Genomic DNA, 19,615 nt, shown 5'->3' on the forward strand with positions numbered 1-19,615 from the left:
TGTGATCTGCTTCTCAAAATCATATGTAAAATCTATTTATGCTGATGGATGTAGGTGAAGTATATTTATTTTCATCACAGCATAACATTCAGTGATATGAACGGACTATATTTATCTGTTCTAGTGCTGTGGGATATTTGGATTGCTTGCAGTTTTGATTGTTATAGATAATGCCACTATGCCAAGTTATGTACATTTCTCCTGATACATATTTGCAAAATATTCTCTAGGTATATTTTTAGGAATAGAACAGCCACAGAGTTTATATATCCTTACCAGTTTTAAATGTGCCAAACTGTTTTTCCAAACTGGTTGTATCAATTTACTTTCCCACCAGCTGTGTATAAGAGTTCTGTTGCTTCACATTCTCCAACACTTGGGATTTTAAAATTTGTGTGTGTGTGTGTGTACAAATTGGAGTTTTAATTTGATTGAATATCCCTGATTAAGGTTAAGCATCATTTTTATATGTTAGCCATTTGAATTTCCTCTTTTGTATAGTGTTAAAATGTCTTGCCCATTTGTCTGGAGGATTGTCTTTTTTATATCAGTTCCTAGGAACTCTTCATATGTTCAGGACTTGTTTATATGTCTTGTAAATGTCTTCTTCCACTGTGTGGTTTGCACTTCTCTGTTTGATGCTCTCACTGTAGGTCTTTACGGCTGCTTTTTGGATAACGTTTTTAGTTTTTAATTTTAATGAATTCTAAATTATTAATCTTTTATTTCCCATATTATATATATTTAATGCGGTGCATTTCTAAGTACTGCTAGAGGTGAGCACCACATGTTGTAATATATATCATCACTTTAAAATATTTTCTATTTTTTGTTTTCATTTCTTTGACCCACAGATTATTTCTCAGTAGTAAGGGATTTTTTAAAGCTATGATTCTGTTACTGTTTTCTAGTTTGATTGCACTGTGGCTGGAGACCAGAGTCTGTATAATTTAAACCTTTGAAATTTTGAGATGTACTTTCTGACCCAGTATATGTCAATTTTTTTTAAAGGTTAACTTGTGGTTAAAAGAGTATAATCCACAATCACTGTAACATCTATATAAACATACATCCATTAGGTCACTTTTCTTAATTATGTTCTTCAAATATTTTATATTAATTTTTTTCCGTCTAATTGTTATATCAATTGTTGAGAGTAGTGTGTTAAAACCTCTCATTATGATTGTGGACTTACCAACTTCTCTTTCTGGTTCTGTTCGATTTTTCATTATATAAAATAATATATTGGGGCGCCTGGGTGGCTCAGTCGTTAAGCATCTGCCTTCGGCTCAGGTCATGATCCCAGGGTCCTGGGATCTAGCCCCGCATCGGGCTCCTGCTTGGCGGGAAGCCTGCTTCTCCCTCTCCCACTCCCCCTGCTTGTGTTCCCTCTCTCGCTGTGTCTCTCTCTGTCAAATAAATAGATAAAATCTTTAAAAAAAATAATAATAATATATTTATGTGCTTATAAATGTAAAATAGTATATCCATATGAAATATTGAAACTTTTATCATTGTAAAGTGACTCCCTTTATCTCCAGTAATGTTTTTGTCTTGAAGTTTCTTTCTTTCGTTAAGCATTTGCATGGTATAAGTTTTTCATCATTTTATGTTTACTGTATTATCTCTAAATAATTTTTATCATCACCCTTGCTTTAAAATGCCTTCTTTGTCAAATATTAAGTTCCTATATAAATGTGGGTGAATCTCTGGCTTATCTTTAGCGTTTTGTGGGTCTATTTGTCTGGATTCTTACACTAATACTATCTTTTTTTATTGCTGGAATTTCATAGCAGGTCTTGATATCTAACAGGGAAAGTTGATTCTCTCTTTTTTTTTTAAAGATTTATTTAGAAGTGGGGGGCAGAAGGAGAGGGAGGGAGAATCCTCAAGCAGACTCCCCACTGAGCACAAAGCCCGATGTAGGGTTCAATCCCAGGACCCTGAGACCACGACCTGAGCTGATATCAAGAGCCGGATTCTTAACCAGCTGAGCCACCCAGGCGCCCCTCTCTTTACTCTTCTTTAAGGCTGACATAGTTGTTCAAGGAATTTTGATACTTATATAAATTTTATTTTCCAGCTTTATTGAGATTTAATTGACAAATAACATTGAATAAGTTTAAGGTGTACAATATGATGTATGCATGTATTGCAAAAGGATTACCACAATAAAGTCAATACATACGTCACTTCACATAGTTACAATATTAAAATACTTTTTAGTGAGAATTTTTAAGATCTACTCTTTTAGCTACTTTCAAATATACAATATACTATTGTTAACTATTAGTCATCATGCTATACATTACATTCCCAAAATTTACTCATCTTATAACATGAAATACATACACTTTGACCACTTTCACCCATTACTCTCCTACCCCTACTATTAGAAACCAACAATTTATCTTTCTAGGAGTTCAGTTTTTAGACTTCATATATATCATCATGTGGTAATAGAAATCATACAATGTTTGTCTTTCTCTGTCTGACTTACTTAGCATAGTGCCTTCAGGTCCATCCATGTTGTCACAAATGCCAGGATTTCCATCTTTTAATGGCTGAATAATATCCCGTAGTGTATACATATCACATATTCCTTGTCCTTTCATCTGTCAGTGGACACTTACATTGTTTCCATGTATTGGCTATTGTTAATAGTGCTACAGTGAACATGAGGGTGCAGTTATCTCTTAGAGATAATGATTTCATTTCCTAGGATATATATCCGAAAGTGACTTGTTGGACCATTTCATGTAACTTTAGAGTAATAGATCAGGTTACTTAAGTTCACTAAAATTTTTTTTTTTTTTTTTTAGATTTTATTTATTTACTTGACAGAGACATAGAGAATGAGCACAGATAGGCAGAGTGGCAGGCAGAGGGAGAGGGAGAAGCAGGCTCTCCACTGAGCAGGGAACCCAATGCGGGGCTCAATCCCAGGACCCTGGGATCATGACCCAAGCCGAAGGCAGACGCCCAACCGACCGAGCCACCCAGGTGCCCCAGGTTCACTAAAATTTTTATAGGGATTGCATTAAATACATAGATTAACTTGATATTAACTTTAAATATCTTTAAAATATTTAATCATCTTGGTGCCTACCTGGCTCAGTTGAAAGAGCATGTGACTCTTGATCTCAGGGTCATGAGTTTGAGTCCCATGTTGGGTGTAGAGATTACTTTAAAAAAAAATTTAAAAAGATAATAAAATATTTAATCATCTTACACTATACAGAATGTGTCCATTGATTTTTATCATGGGCTATGTCATTTATAGAGTTCTAAAGTTTTCTCCTAGATTAATTCTTAGATACTCATAGTTCTGTTATTACTCTTTTTTAAATGATTATGCTACAGTGAAAATATGCTATTGGTTATTCTGTGTCAGTCAAACTTTCAAAATTCTTGTGAGGTCTAACAGTTTATTAGTTGATTCTCTTGGTCGTTTTTTTTATTGTTGTTTTTAATTTCAGTGTAGTTAGCATACAGTGTTATATTAGTTCCAGGTGTACAATATAGAGATTCAGCAATTCCGTACATCACCCGGTGCTCATCACGACAAGTGCACTCCTTAATCCCTCCTATCACCTATTTCACCCATCCCCCCCACCTCCCCTCTGGTGACCATCAGTTTGTTCTCTATAGTTAAGAGTCTGTTTCTTGGTTTGTCTCGCTTTCCCCCTACTTTGTTCATTTGTTTCTTAAATTCTGCATGTGAGTAAAATCATATGGTATTTGTCTTTTTCTGACTGACTTATTTCACTTAGCATTATACTCTCTAGATCCATCTATGTTGTTGCAAAGAGCAGGATTTCATTCTTTTTTATTACTGAATAGTATTCCATTGCATAATACCATATTGTTTTGATTATTATAGCATTGTAGTATAGGTTGAAATCTAGATATGTGGTGTCTCCAGCTTTGTTCTTCTTGCAGAATTTCTTTTGCTATTCTGGGTCTTTTGTGGATCCATAATGTTTTTGGAGTTTATTTTATAGGGATTGTACTGAATCTATAGATGGCTTTAGGTAGTATGCACATCTTAATACTCATTCTTCTGATTCATGAACATGAGTTATCTTTCCATTTATTTGTGTCTTCAATTTCTTTCATTAATATCTTACAGTTTTTAGTGTATAGATCTCTCACCTCTTTGGTTAATATTATTCCTAAGTATATTATTGGTTTTGATGCTACTGTAATGGGATTGTTTTTTATTTTTCAGATTTTTTTGTTTTAGTAAATAGACATGAAACTGATTTATGTATATTGATTTTCATATCCTTCAACTTTACTGAATTCATTTATTCTAACAGTTTTTTGGTGGAATCCTTAGAATTTTCTCTATGTGAGATCATATCATCTACAAAGAGACAATGTTATTTCCCCCTTTCCAATTTGGATGACCTTTTTTTTTTTCTTATTTAATTGCTCTGGCTAGAATTCCTAGTACTGTGTTAAATAAAAGTAGTAGAAGTGGTACCCTTGTCTTGCTCCTGATCTTAGAGAAAAACTTTCAGCCTTTCACCATTGAATGTGATGTTAGCTGTGGGCCTGTCATATATGGTCTTCATTATGTTGAGGTAAATTCCCTCTATACCCAATCTGTTGAGCACTTTTTTTCATGAAAAGATGTTGAATTTTGTCAAATGCTTTTTTTTTTGGCATCTATTGAAATGATCATATGATTTTTATCTTTCATTCTATTAATGTAGTTTATCACATTTATTTGTGGATGTTGACACCTCCTTGCTTCCCAGGGATAAATCCCACTTGACCACAGTGTGTGATCCTTTTAATGTGCTGTTGGAGTCTATTCGTTAGTATTTTGTTGAGAATTTTTGCATCTATATTTATCAGGCATATTGTCCTGTAGTTTTGTTTGTTTTTTGTAGTATCCTTATTTGGTTTTGGTATCAGAGTACTGATGGCCTCATAAAATGGTTTGAGAGTGTTTACTTTCATTCAATTTTTGGAAGTTTGAGAAGGATTAATATAAATTCTTCTTTAAATGTTTAGTAGAATTCATCGATCTATTCCTTACTCATTACTGGTCTATTCAGATTTTCTATTCATGATTCAGTCTTAGTAGGTTGTATGTTTCTAAGAATTTACCCATTTCTTCTAACTATCCATTTTTTTGGTGCATAATTCCTCATAGTAGTCTCCTACAATCCTTTGTATTTTTGTGGTATCAGTTGTAATGTCTCTTATTTCTGATTTTATTTGAGTCTTTTTTTCCTTAGTCTAGCTAAAAGGTTGTCATCTTTATCTTTTTAAAAAACAGCTCTTAATTTCATTGATTTTTCTATTTTTCTGATCTCTATTTCATTTATTTCTGGTTTGATTTTTCTTTCCTTCTGCTAAGGCTTAGTTTGGTCTTCTTTTTCTAGTTTTAAGATGTAAGATTAGGTAGTTTATTTGGATTTTTTTCCCTTTATGTAGGCATTTATGGCTATAAATTTCTCTCAGTACTACTTTTACTGAACTCCAAAGTTTTTGTAGATTTTCTCCATTTTCAATTATATCAAGATATTTTTTTATTTTCCTTTTGATTTCTTTGACCCAAATGTTCAGGAGTGTGCTATTTAATTTCCACATATTTGTGATTTTTTCAGTTTCTTCCTGGTATTTCTAGTTTCATATCATTGTGGTCAGAAAAGATTCTTGGCATGATTTCAGTCATCTTAAATTTCCTGAGACTTGTTTTGTGACCCAACATGTGTATCCTAGAAAACACACGATGTGTTCCATGTGTGCTTGAAAAGAATTGGTGTTCTGCTGTTGGACAGAATGATCTGTATATGTCTGTTAGGTCTATTTGGTGTAAAGTAAAATCAAGTCCAGTGTTTCCTTATTGATTTTTTGTCTGTATGATTTATCTATTGTTGAAAGTGTGGTATTGAGGTCTACTACTATTATTGCACTGTCTACTTATCCCTTCCCACACATTAGTATTTCCTTAATATATTTAGGTACCCTGATGTTGGGTACATTTATATTTACTGTTGCTGTATCCTCTTGATGAATTGATCCCTTTATCATTACATAATGATTTTCTTAGTCTCTTATTACCACTTTTGACTTAAAGCCTATTTTGTCTGATGTAAAATACATTTTGTATGTAAAAATAGACAAAAGTCTATTTTGTCTGATGATAGCTACTTCTATTTCCTTTTAGTTTCTATTTGCATGGAATATTTTTTTCCTTCTCTTTGAGCCTATGCACATCCTTAAAAGTGAACTAAATCTCTTGTGGGGAGCATATAGTTAGGTCTTTTTATTTTTTGTTTAATCCATTCAGCTACTATATTCCTGTGGATTGAACAATTCAATCCATTTACATTTTAATTCAAAAAATTTTTGAGTATACTTGACACACAATATTACATTAGTTTTAGGCATACAACTTAGTGATTTGACAAGTTTATATATTACGCTATGCTCACTACAAGTGTAGGTACCATCTGTCACCATACAGTGCTATTACAATATCATGGACTGTATTCCTTATGTTCTGCTTTTTATTCCTGTGACTTACTCATTCCATAACTGGAGGCCCATGTCTTCCTTTCTTCTTCACCCATTTTGTCCAACCCCTCCACTCGCCTCCCCTCTGGCAATCATCAGTTTGTTCTCGCTCTTCCCCTAAGTGGCCTGAGGTGACCGCTGAGAATGGTTCACTATTTGCTTGACCCAGAAAACCCTACAAAATCATGCAAATCAAGGGGTTCAAATCTTCGTGTTCGCTTTAAGAACACACGTGAAACTGCCCAGACCACCAAGGTCTGCAGATCCAAAAAGCCACCGAGTATCTGAAAGACATCACTTTGCAGAAGCAGGGTGTGCCATTCCATTGCTACAATGGTGGAGGTGGTAGGTGTGCCCAGGCCAAACAGTGGGGCTGCACACAGGGTCGGTGGCCCAAGTAGAGTGCTGAATTTTTATTGCACATGCTTAAAAATACAGAGAATAATGCTGAGCTTAAGGGTTTAGGTGTAGATTCTCTGGTCATTGAGCACATCCAGGTGAACAAAGCCCCCAAGATGTGGCATAGAACATACAGGGCTCATAGTCGGATTAACCCATACATGAGCTCTCCCTGCCTCATCAAGATGATCCTTACTAAAAAAAAGAGCAGATTGTTCCTAAACCAGAAGAGGAGGTTGCACAGAAGAAAAAGATACCCCAGAAGAAACTGAAGAAACAAAAACCTATGGCCCGGGAGTAAATTCTGCATAGAATAAATACAAATTAAAAAAAAAAATCAGGGGCGCCTGGGTGGCTCAGTCGTTAAGCGTCTGCCTTCGGCTCAGGTCATGATCCCAGGGTCCTGGGATCGAGCCCCGCATCGGGCTCCCTGCCCCGCGGGAAGCCTGCTTCTCCCTCTCCCACTCCCCCTGCTTGTGTTCCTTCTCTCGCTGTGTCTCTCGCTGTCAAATAAATAAATAAATAAATCTTTAAAAAAAAAAAAAAAATCAGTTCTCTGTATTTATAATTCTGATTCTACTTTTTGTTCATTTTTTTTAAAGATTCCATTTGTAAGTGGAATCATATGGTATTTGTCTTTCTCTGTCTGACTTATTTCACTTAGCATAATACTCTCTAGGTCCATCCATGTTGTCTCAAATGGCATGATCTCATCATTTTTTATGGCTACATAATATTCCTCTGTGTGTGGAGCATAATCTTCCTTATCCATTCTTCTATTGATGGACACTTAGGTTGCTTCCACGTCTTGGCTATTGTAAATAATGCTGCAATAAACATAGGGGTGCATAGATCTTTTTGAGTTAGTGTGTTCATTTTCCTTTGGTAAATATCCTCCAATAGTGGAATTATTGGATCATATGGTATTTCTTTTTTTAAGAAAAAAGATTTTGAGAGAGAGAGAGAACATGAGCAGGGGGAGGGGCAGGGGGAGAGGGAGAAGCAGACTCCCTGCTGAGCGGGGAGTCCAGTGTGGGGCTCTATCTCAGGAGGCTGAGATCATGACCTGTGCCGAAGTCAGATGCTTAACCAACTGAGCCACCCAGGTGCCCCTATATGGTATTTCTATTTTTAATTTTTTGAGGAACCTCCATACTGTTCTCCACAGTGGCTGTAACAATTTACATTCTCACCAACAGTACATGAGGGTTCCTTTTTTTCCACATCCTCACCAACACTTGTTTCTTATCTTCTTAATTTTAGGCAATCTAAAAGGTGTGAGGTGATACCTCATTGTGGTTTTGATTTTCATTTCCCTGGTAAGGGACATTGAGCATCTTTTCATGTGATTGTTGGCCATCTGAATATCTTCTTTGGACAAATGTCTATTTGGATCCTCTGCCCTTTTTTTAATTGGTCAGTCCACTAATATTTAAAGTAGTCATTGATAGGTAAGGAATTACTAATGTCATCTTATTGTCTTCTGGCTGTTTTGTAGTTCCCTTGTTAATCTCTTCCTCTCTTTTGTGAATTGGTGATTTTTCATAGTGGTATTTTTTTATTTCCTTTATCTTTTGTGTATCTACTTTTGGGTAGATTTTGCTCTGTGATTACCATGAGGCTTACATATAATGTCTTAGATACCAAATAGTCTATTTCAAGCTGATAACAAGTTTTATTGCATACAAAACTCCACCCTTTGCTTCCCCTAAATTTTATGTTTTTGTTGTCACAATTTGCCTCTGTTTATATTGGGCATACATTACCAAATTATTTCACGTATAATTATTTTCAATATTTTCATCCTTTATACTAGATTTTAATGGTTAACACACCATCATATTATAGTATTCTGATATTAACTATGTGTTCATAATTGTGGCATATTTTCCTATGTTCTCATGTTACTAATTATCACCCTTTCATTTTGACTTGATGAAATACTTTCGGCATTTCTTATAAGGCAGATCATGTGATGATAAACTCCCTTAGCTTTTATTTGTCTGGGAAAGTCTTTATTGCTCCTTCATTTCTGTAGGGCAACTTTTCCAGATCAAGTATTCATGGTTGGCAATGTTCTTCTTTCAGCACTTTATATCATTCCATTTTTCTTAGTCTGTAAAATTTCTGATAAGAAATCTGACAGATAATATAACTATACCTATAATAATTTGGTGATACATGCCCAATATAAACAGAGATAAACCTTATGGAGGTTCCCTTTTATGTGGGAATTTTTTTTTCTGTTGCTACTTTTATTTTTAATTCCAGTAGAGTTAACATAGAGTGCTGTATTAGATTTGGGCGTACAATATAGTGATTCAACACTTCTATACATTTCTTAGTGCTCAACAAGGTAAGTGTACGCTTAATCCCCTTGATCTATTTCACCTACCTCCCCTCTGGTACATGAGTTTATTCTCTATAGTTAAGGGTCTGTTTTTTGGTTTGTGTGTCTCTCTTTTTCCCCCTTTGTTCATTTGTTTCTTAAATTCTACATATGAGTGAAATCATATGGTATTTATGTCTTTCTCTGACTTATTTTGCTTAGCATTATATTCTCTAGCTCTACCCATATTGTTGCAAATAACAAGATTTAGTTCTTGTTTATGGCTCAGTAACATTCCATTGTGTGTATATACACCACATCTTTACCCATCCACTTGTCAATGGACACTTGGGTTGCTTCCATAATTTAAGTATATAAATAATGCCACTATACAGATAGGGGTACATGTATCCCTTTGAATTAGTGTTTTTGTATTTTTTGTGTGTAAATACCCACACTGGATCATTGGGTAGTTCTATTTTTACCTTTTTGAGGAACCCCCATACTGTTGTCCACAGTGGCTACACCAGTTTGCGTTCCCACCAACAGTGCAAGAGGGTTCCTTTTTCTACATCCTTGGGCTCCCTAAGTAGAGGGCACCCTTGTAGGATGGTTGAAACTGAAGTTGGTGCAGGCTGGAGTGTCCTGGGAAGCTCCACGCAGGGGGTACTCTGGAGCCAAAGCAGGCATAGGCACAGAGGTTTCCGGGCACTCTGTGCAGGGTGCCCTGGCAAGTTGTCTGGAGGTGAAGTGGTTCAGGCCTGACATGTTCTGGGATGTTTTGTGTCTTGATGAGTTAGTTGGAGCCATAGTGACTGCTGACCAGGGGTGTCCTGGTATGTGCTGCACGGGCGCCACCTTGATGGGATGGCTGGGGCTGGTGTGGAGGTAGGTCAGCTATGGCAGCCCAACCCTACTTCCCTCTGTGCTATCAAGGTAGAGGGTGAACATAAACCATGGCACTCACCAGCCCCTCTGATCCAGAGTGAGTTCCAGTAGCTCCCCCACTGTTTGGCAGGGTCCTAGGGCTAGATCTTTTTTTATTCTAGCTGTCCTTTTAAACCACAGCGTTTATTTTATGTCCCAGGGCAGACGAATCTCCTCCCCGTCCCTTAGTACTATCCCTCCCCACTGCAGTACACCCTGCGGGGGATGGGGGCTCCTTCATTACCCTGTCTCCCTCTCTCTTGCTGTTCTTTATGTGGTCTCTCTTATCTTTTGTTGTGCAGAAGCTGTTTAGTCAGCCCTCCATTCTTCAATTGCTCTATAGATGTGTGTGTCTGTGAAGGAGGTGAGTCTTCCTATGTTGCCATTTTAGGAACCCCTAAGGTATCTTATGTTTTTTTTTTTTCATAGGAACTTGGATATTTTGTAGCATTCATTTATTCATTCAATGAACATCTACTGAGCGTCTGCTGTGGACGAGGCACTTTTCTAAGGGTTAGATATTCTGATGAACAAAACAGACAAAATGCCGACCTTTGCTGGAGTTTATCTTCCAGTGTGTGTGGGGCAAATAATATATAAGAAAAGTAAAACATGTAGTATGTTATATTGTGATAAAGGCTAGGGAAAAAAATCAAGCATGGAAAGACATTTAAAAGTTGCGGGGTGGTACTGAAATCTTATGTTGGTTGGCCAGAGGGAACCTTAATGCAGATCTATGGGGTAAAGGATTCAAGTCCAGAGGAGCCGCAAGAGCAAAGGCCTTGAGATGAGAACATGCCTGAGTTGTCCGAGGCACCCCAGGGAGACTATATAGAGAAGCAGAGTACAGAAAGAGAAACTTGCTCTTTGCTTCTCCACCATTCCACCATATTGTACAGTTCATTCAAATATTTGTACATAATAACATTCAAATATCTGCTGAGTAATGAATTCTCCCCTCTGAAGGGGAAAAATCAGTAATGACTGGAAGGATATGTGATGAGAAGGGGCAAAGCCAGATGACTTCAAGCTAAGTGTGTGTGTAGGGGCTAAGTGTATGGTGGGGAAGAAAGAGTGGTTTGGATAGAATAGAGTGGGTTTAGAGATGGACTCTAAGCAGTCAGAAACAAAAATTTGCTGCTTAATGGAGCTCAGGGAGGAGAGAGATTTGGGAGGTAGCACCGTTGAAGGCATGGGACTGACGAGGTCCTCCAGGGAGGATGGCCTTGGACAGGGTCATGGTGTGGGAATGCAGAAAGAGGGATGGATTCATTCTGTATGCAGGACCTTGGCCTTGATGATGGAAGAGAGGTGGATGGTAAGGAAAAGCAGGAGTTGGGCCTAATTCTATGGCGCTTTTGACAATAGAGGTGCCATTGATAAGATTGGGAGGGCTCAGAAGGAACAAGGACATGTTTGGGATAAAAGTAAACATCAATAGAAAATGTTTAGTAAATGCCAAGTTGAGAAAGGGATTATATTTAAATCTCATAAGCTGAAGGTCTCCAAGTCACTTTAGCTAGTGAGGAGCCAAGATGACCTCATTAATCTCCAGTGTCGCCAACAGGTGACGCACTTTGCAGGGTGATCTGATGAGCTTCCGAAGGCCCATCTGCTCAGATACCGTTCTACCTTGCCATTTACCCTGAGCCCTGGCAGTGTTTTTGATGCTATATCCACTACTGTTTTGTTCGAGTCAGTCTGTACTTTGCTAAGCAGATCGTTCCTAGATGTTTCAGAGCTCATCAAAGGGATGCCTGTTCCCATGTGTCCTCTTTCAGGCATCAGTAGACTTAGTGCTTTGATGCTTGTGCTGTTCTTAGCGTGTCAGCTGATAAGTAATTAGTAACAGCAAACAAGTTTTCCTTGCTGCTTATCAAAGTTAGGTATTTACTGGTGAAAAGAAGACAAGATAAAATTGGGACAAAAGGAACGTGTGTGTGGTTATTAATGTGCTGTGCTTACTTTCAGACGTATCAGATGGCAGTTTTGCTAAGTCAAAACAGTCAAAATTGGAAGAAGGTGCTGCTCCAGAATCCCTCGCCTCAGTGACAGAAGAGACAGACTCAGGTAACATTATGTGCCCAGCCAGCCATTCAAGCAAGAGTGTGACAAACTTGTAAGCACTGAATGTACCAGCATGCACTACAAGGGGGTTACATTTCGAAGATCAAAGTTGCTGCAGAACCCTGCAAACTAAGCATTTTGTCCTTTCAAAGCCAAGTAAATTGTTGCACAAATTATAGATAAAAGCAAGTAAGCACCATATCCTTTCTAGCATTTTGATTTCTGCCTCTTCACTCTTCCTTATGGCAATTTTCAGGGCCTAAGGTTCTTAAATGTCTAGGTCTCTGCTTTAGTTGATAGTTATTAACTAAGTTTTTATTAGAAATATCCACTCTATACGAAGGAGAATGATCCAAAATATCTGCATATGTGGGGTTGCCATCTGCATAAGTGATGCCACACTGTTTCAAAACAAAAGGCTCCAAGAGGGCAAATTTGGAAGCTCAGAGATACTAGAGGTTGGTGATTAAGAACCAGTTGGCCTGGGTTCCAATGCTGGCGCTGTTGGTGTGAGCTTGAACAGGTTATTTGATCCTTCTGTTCAATATGCACAACAACAGCACCTACTTGACATGGTTTTTGTGTGGATTACATGAGTCAATACCTGCAAATCCCTTAGAATAGTGCCAGAGCCCTCATAAAACTCTGTTGCCCCTGTAGAAAAGTCCTACCTGTCATGTCCTCCTTAAAACCTCTTATGACACCTCCTTCAGCCTGCTTCTTAGACATAATATCAGCTGCCCCAATTTAAAGTGCTGGGAAACTTTGGATGAAATGAGCCCTTGCCAGAGACTGAGGTTTGACTGGAAGCAGCCGGAAGTGCCCACCATGAACTCTCGGTTCCAAGCTGGCCTTGTCACCAGAGTCAGGCCCCCTTGGGACTTCTTTGGAGTATATCTTTGCCTCCCGACTGACTTTCCATCCTCCAGGCAGCTGATGGACTGAGCATATCTATTTTGAGCCCTGTGTTAGTTTTACTTAATGTTCTATTTTTATTGTTCAGAAGGCATTTCTACTCCATCCCTAGCAGTTGTACCAGAGAATTCTAAGAGTTCTGCTGTTATCACAGCCCTTGAAAACTTCGCTAGAGAACTGAAAAGAAAATCCGAGGTAATGGTCCACTAAAAATGAAGAGCTGGCTTGTTATGAGCTTAAAGTAACAAGTTCATATTATTCATCAGTACTGTTGTTATCCTTCATATGTGAAGGTGCTCCTGAGGCTTTGGGGGAGGTATATTTGCCTTAGCTATGGGTACTGATTGTAGTGCCTTTGTGAATTGTGGTTTGTATTGTAAGAAGCTGTTCCGTGTCCATTTCCTACAGTGGGACCGGATGGACCTATATGGAAATCAGACTCATGGTTTGGTTTCATTGAGAGCATTCTCAGACATTGGAAGTACCAGAAAGCAATGATTCAGTCATAACGATAGGCAAGGAGGAGAGGGCGGGACCATGTGGATGAGAGAGGTGTCCAGGACAAAGATGGAGGTGGGCTTTGGGTAGATGGTCAGCTGAGTGGTGGCAAATCTGAGTACATCTGGGCAGTGCATATGTAGGCTGTCCCAAAATCTTGTCTGCAAGATGAACTTTGGAAGCATTTCAGTTCCCTCCTTTTATGTCCTATTGTTTATAAATCCCAAAAGAGTTATTTATTAGCACATTTGAGAAAAGTATCTTACCCTGACATATATTCATTTAACTAATTTGGAAAATCTCCAAAGTCTTATATTTTTTGCAATACCAATGTAAGCTAGTTTATAATGGAAATTTGTTCATAATATTCAGTATGTGTTTTGATAGCATGAATATGTTTTCCTATTTTAGCGTATTGTTCTTTATTGGTACTGAACCTGAGGTAATACATAGAAAGCGTGTAGCATGTTGTCTTATCACAGTTGTTTAGCAGTAATGTTTGCTATGAATATAATGTGCTGGTAGCATCATTTTCACACAAAGCCTGAACTCCATTTATGTAGTTATCGTTAATTCAAGTGTGATCATTTTGTTATTGTTGTTATGGTTTAGCTTAGGTACAAAGGGAGTCCACTTTATTCAGAAGATGCAAAGCAAGCACCAGATTGCTTAATCCAACTTTTAAACCAGATACATCAATGCAGGTAAGTGCTGGGTTTCAAAACGAAGTCATAGAAGTGTGATCACTCGTAAACATTTGTGTCATGTCCACTGTGGTAGGGTCATGAGGACCTGAAGTTGAGCAGATGTGAGGTTTGATACATCACCTAACCTGTCCGGTTTCTAGTTCTTCATTCATAAGATGATGGGGTAAGGTCTTCCTTAAGCCTCTTCATGGTCTGCCATGGTATGATCCTAAAACACTATTTTAAAAAAATTTATGATCGAATTATGAAGACAGAGCAAGCATGGGTATATATGGAAAAATGCTGGGTAAGTGCTATGTGTCATGCATGTGCAGTGGAATATTATTCAGCCTTAAGAAGGAATGAAATTCTAACACATGCTACATCATGGATGAACTTCGAGGACGTTATGCAAAATGAAATAAGCCAGATACAAAAGCACAAGTTGTGCATGATTTCACTTATATGAGGTACTTAGAAGAGGCAAATTCCTAGAGAAGGAAAGCAGAATAGAGATTACCAGAGGCTGAGGGAGTGGGAAATAAGTCAGTGTTTAATCAGTGTGGAGTTTCTGTTTGGATGATGGAAAAGTTCTAGAGACGGATGGTGGTGATGGTTGCACGACATTGTGAATGTACTTAATGCCACTGAATTGTCCATTTAAAAATGGCTAAAAGGGTGAATGTTATGTTATATATATTGCCACAATAAAGAGTGCCATGCACTCGCGTGCACACATGCACACGTATGCAAACACACTCAGATGACCATGAGATGGGAAGGATAGGAAAGGTGAGTGGAGATGGGGTTCTGTGGTGATTAGAGTTAATCTAGAACCATTACAATGGAAGTGCTTCTGTAGTGGTTTTGGAAACAAAGGTTTGAATGGTATAGGGAAGGTGTGTTTAGAGATTGTTCCTTGTTGGAGAAAATGGCCTGTAGATGAAGGAGGGAAAGAAAACAATGGCAGGTTGGTTAGCTTGACTGAAGGAGGAAGTTTCTTAGGGCAGAAAATATAATGTGAATAGGAATTACGATTTTTTTTTCAAACTTTGATACATGCAATGTCATTTGATTCTCAAAACAAGCCCCAGAAGGACTTTGGACTTGTGGAACTTCCATTGTCTCGTAGGGGTTACGTATTCAGCCATTTTTCATGCAGCAAATGCACACTGAGCAGCACGAGGTGCCAGACCCTGTGCTAAGTGCAGGAGAGCAGTGACAACAAGCTTTGGGAGCTTCTTGCCTTCATAGAACGTTCAGCCTGATGGAGAAGACAGACAATAAGCAAGCAAGCAAGCAGTTTATGTGGTCGTTGACACACAATAGCAGATGTTGGAAACTTTAGAACTAACATGTAGAGGACAGAGTTCATTAGCCAATTTCAGCTTTCAGGACCCCCTTAAGGCAAGAGAGGAGGGGAGCAAGTGGAAGTTTGGAAGTGATGGGGAGCCATGATTGGTGGTACAATGGCTTCTAGGCCAGATCTGGCCTCTGTGTCCTTTTCCCTGGAGTCATCTCTCCTTTGCTCTAAGTATGACGTTAAAATCCCAGCTTCCTCTGGACTTCTGTTGAAAGGATAAATCAAAGTTTTCATAGTTTCTGGGGAAGAGGATGGTCATGCAGTGAGGGAAGGGAAGAAGAGATATGTGTTCTTAAAACAAAAGTTGGCAAGGATGTGGAGAAAGGGGAACCCTCTTACACTGTTGGTAGGAATGCAAACTGGTGCAGCCATTCTGGAAAACAGCATGGAGGTTCTTCAGAAAGTTAAAAATAGAACTACCTATGACCCAGCAATTGCACTTCTGGGTATTTATCCAAAGGATACAAACATAGTGATTCGAAGGGACACATGCACCCCAGTGTTTATTGCAGCAATGTCCACAATAGCCAAACTATGGAAAGAGTCCAGATGTCCATTGACTGATGAATGGATAAAGAAGATGTCACACACACACACACACACACACACACGAATATTACTCAGTCATCAAAAAGAATGAGATCTTGCCATTTGCAGTGACATGGGTGGAACTGGATGGTATTATGCTAAGTGAAATAAGTCAGTTGGAAGAAGACAAATACCATAGGATTTCATTCATGTAGAATTTAAGAACTAAACAGATGAACATAGGGGAAGGGAAGGAAAAATAAGATAGGAACAGAGAAGGAGGAAAAGCATAAGAGACTCTTAACTCTAGGAAACAAATGGAGGGTTGCTGGAGGGGAGTTGGGTTTGGGGGGATGGGGTAACTGGGTGATGGGCATTTAGGAGGGCACTTGATATAATGAGCACTGGGTGTTATGTGCAGCTGATGAATCACTAAATTCTACCCCTGAAACTTATAATACATTATATGTTAACCAACTTGCATTTAAGTTAAAAAAAAAATAAAAGTCTAGAGAAGAATAAGAAGTATCCTTATAAAAAGAGGATTGTCTCTTGTTACAGTCAAGCAGTTCCGATGAAATCTGTTGCTTTTTACATTTATCAGACTGAATAAACTAGAACAGTTTCACAGTTTTGTTCTTCAAGAGCTGAACAATCTTGAGAAGGATATTCAGGCTCTGAAACACCTTGAGAAGGATGTTCTGGTAAGTGATCCCCACTTTTGGAATATTCTTTGTGACTTAAGAGGATCTGTTCCAGAGTAGAGTAACTGCTAACTACTTAAAACTTTTGTTCAATTTTAGGAATTTTGGGAAAAACAGTCTGTTGATTTGAAATCATTCTGTGATCTGCAAGTGCTGAGGTATTTTTTCAAAGTATTCTTTCTAGAAGTATCTTAGTTGAAGGATAAGGGTAGTGCTTTAGCTATAGTATGAGTCATTGATGATGGTAAAACTGCATGTAAGTAGCTATGAAACTGCATCTTTTCAAACCAATTACTTTTGTGGCACTCCCTGAACAAAGAGTGTATCTTAGGGTATCAATCTAGAAGTATAAATTTTGAAAAGCATAAACAGAATTATACAAATGTCAGTGTTTTTGATCCAAACTGTTTTATTTTTAAGCAATATTACAAAAAAATTAAAATGAGTATATTCTGAGAAAAATATTTAGATATATACTGAATTGTGGTCTTGTAGAATATATTCTATATTAAAAAATATATAGTGTATATAAAACAGCCAATGAGTTTATCCTGCTACACATTCCTTTCAGTGTGATTACTCAGTGTGCATTCTGAGGCTGTTGCTTCTATTGGTGTAGAATACCGTCTGATTCTCTGGAGTGTAGGGAGTGGGAAAATGGAGTGTAGGGAGTGGGAAAATGTTTCTGCCCTGGGAGAAATTCTAGTGTTTTTTGTTTTGTTTGTTTCTGCTTGAACAATTAAAAAGAATCCTGATATAAATCTGTAATGGCCTAAAGTTTTATCTGCCAGTTCAGAATCAGCTTCTGTCACAGATATCTAAGTCCAGTAGTTTTAGGAAGGCCATTGTTCTGATCACACCATACTTTTCAAATAACAAAAAGTTTAAAATTTGAATTATCCATCCGTTACTCCAGTTAACACAATTAATAATAATAAGAGTAGGTAAATAGATTTTCAAAACTCTTTCAACAGATGATTAAAGGAGATATCCTTTCATAACCTCTTCACTGAGTGCTCCTGGTTGGTTGTGAAAGGCTCTCAAACTTCTTGGAATCAGGACCTCTTAACACTTTGAAAATTTATTAAGGTTCCCCAAAGAGCTTTTGCTTCATGGGTTATATCTGTGAATATTTTCCATATTAAAAATTCAGACTGAGATTTAAATATATGTTTATTGTAAAATAAAAGAAATATGCCAACAAATTGGACAATCTAGAAGAAATGGATTAATTCCTAAAAAATTAAAATCTTCCAAGAGTGAATCAGAAAGAAATAGAAATACTGAAAAGACCAATTATTAGCAATGAAATTGAATTGTAGTAACAATCTTGAATTGGTAATTTAAAAACCCATACTCTGTTGATTACTACAGCTTTGTAATATAACTTGAAGTCTAAAATTGTGATGCCTCCAGTTTTGTTTTTCAAGATTGCTTAGGCTATTTAGGGTCTTTTGCAATTTCACACAAATTTTAGGATTGTTTGTTCTAGTTCTGTGAAAAATGCTGCTGGTGTTTTGATAGGAATTGCATTAAATCTGTAGATTGCTTTGGGTAGTATAGATATTTTAACAATATTTGTTCTTCTAACCCATGAACATAGAATGTCTATTTCTTTGTATCATCTTCAATTTCTTTCATCAGGGTTTTATAGTTTTCAGGGTACAGATCTTTCAATTCTTTGGTTAGTTTATTTGTAGATACTTTATTATTTTGGGTGCAGTTGTGAATGGATTTTCTTAATTTCTCTTCTTCATTATTAGTGTATAGAAATGCAACATATTTCTGTACATTAATTTTGTATCTCACAACTTTACTGAATTTATCAGTTTAGTAGTTTTTTGGTGGAGTCGTTAGGGTTTTCTATATATAGTATCATGTCATCTGCAAATAGTAAAAGTTTCACTTCTTCCTTACCAATTTGAATGCCTTTTATTCCTTTCTCTTGTCGGATTACTGTGGCTAGGACTTCCAGTACTATGTTAAGTAACAGTGGTGAGAGTGGACATCCTTGTCTTGCTACTGATCTTAGGGAGAAAAATTTTCAGTTCTTCCCCATTGAGTATGATGTTAGCTGTGGGTTTTTCATATAAGTCCTTTATTATGTTGAGGTATGGTCCCTCTAAACCTACTTTGTTTTTATCATGAATGGATGTTGTACTTTGTCAGATACTTCTTTTGCATCTACTGAAATGATCATATGGTTTGTATCCTTTCCCTTATTGATGTGATGTATCACAAATATTGAACCACTGTTGTATCCCAGGAATAAATCACACTTGATCATGATGAATGCTTTTTAAAAATGTATTGCTGGATTATGTTTGCTAATATTTTGTTGAGGAATTTTGCATCTATGTTCATCAGAGAGAGTGGCCTGTAGTTCTCTTTTTTTGTTGTGTCTTTATCTGGTTTTGGAATCAGGGTAATGCACAATTATATGGTCAGTTAATCTTTGACAAAGGAAGCAGGAATATGCAGTGAAAAAGACAGTGTCTTCAAAAAATGGTGCTGGAAAAATTGGACAGCTACATACAAAAGAATGAAACTGGACCACTTTCTTATACCATACACAAAAGTAAACTGAAAATGGATTAAGGACCTAAATGTAAGACCTGAAACTGTAAAAATCCTAGAAAAGAGCACAGGCAGTGATTTCTCT

General features: G+C 37.3%; 1 protein-coding gene across 1 annotated transcript in view; it reads left to right on the forward strand.

Moving 5' to 3' along the window:
* Positions 1-17,148, forward strand: part of SYCP2L (synaptonemal complex protein 2 like) — a 119,864-nt gene extending 102,716 nt beyond the window's left edge. The window contains exons 26-30 of the mRNA XM_078054374.1: positions 12,164-12,262; positions 13,263-13,369; positions 14,285-14,376; positions 16,854-16,953; positions 17,053-17,148. Of these exons, the coding sequence (XP_077910500.1) occupies positions 12,164-12,262; positions 13,263-13,369; positions 14,285-14,376; positions 16,854-16,953; positions 17,053-17,148 (494 nt within the window). The remainder of the gene's footprint in view (positions 1-12,163; positions 12,263-13,262; positions 13,370-14,284; positions 14,377-16,853; positions 16,954-17,052) is intronic.
* The last annotated feature ends 2,467 nt before the right edge of the window (positions 17,149-19,615 follow it).

This window comes from Halichoerus grypus, chromosome 9 (genome assembly GCF_964656455.1).
Source record: "Halichoerus grypus chromosome 9, mHalGry1.hap1.1, whole genome shotgun sequence".
Taxonomy (NCBI): Eukaryota; Metazoa; Chordata; class Mammalia; order Carnivora; family Phocidae; genus Halichoerus; species Halichoerus grypus.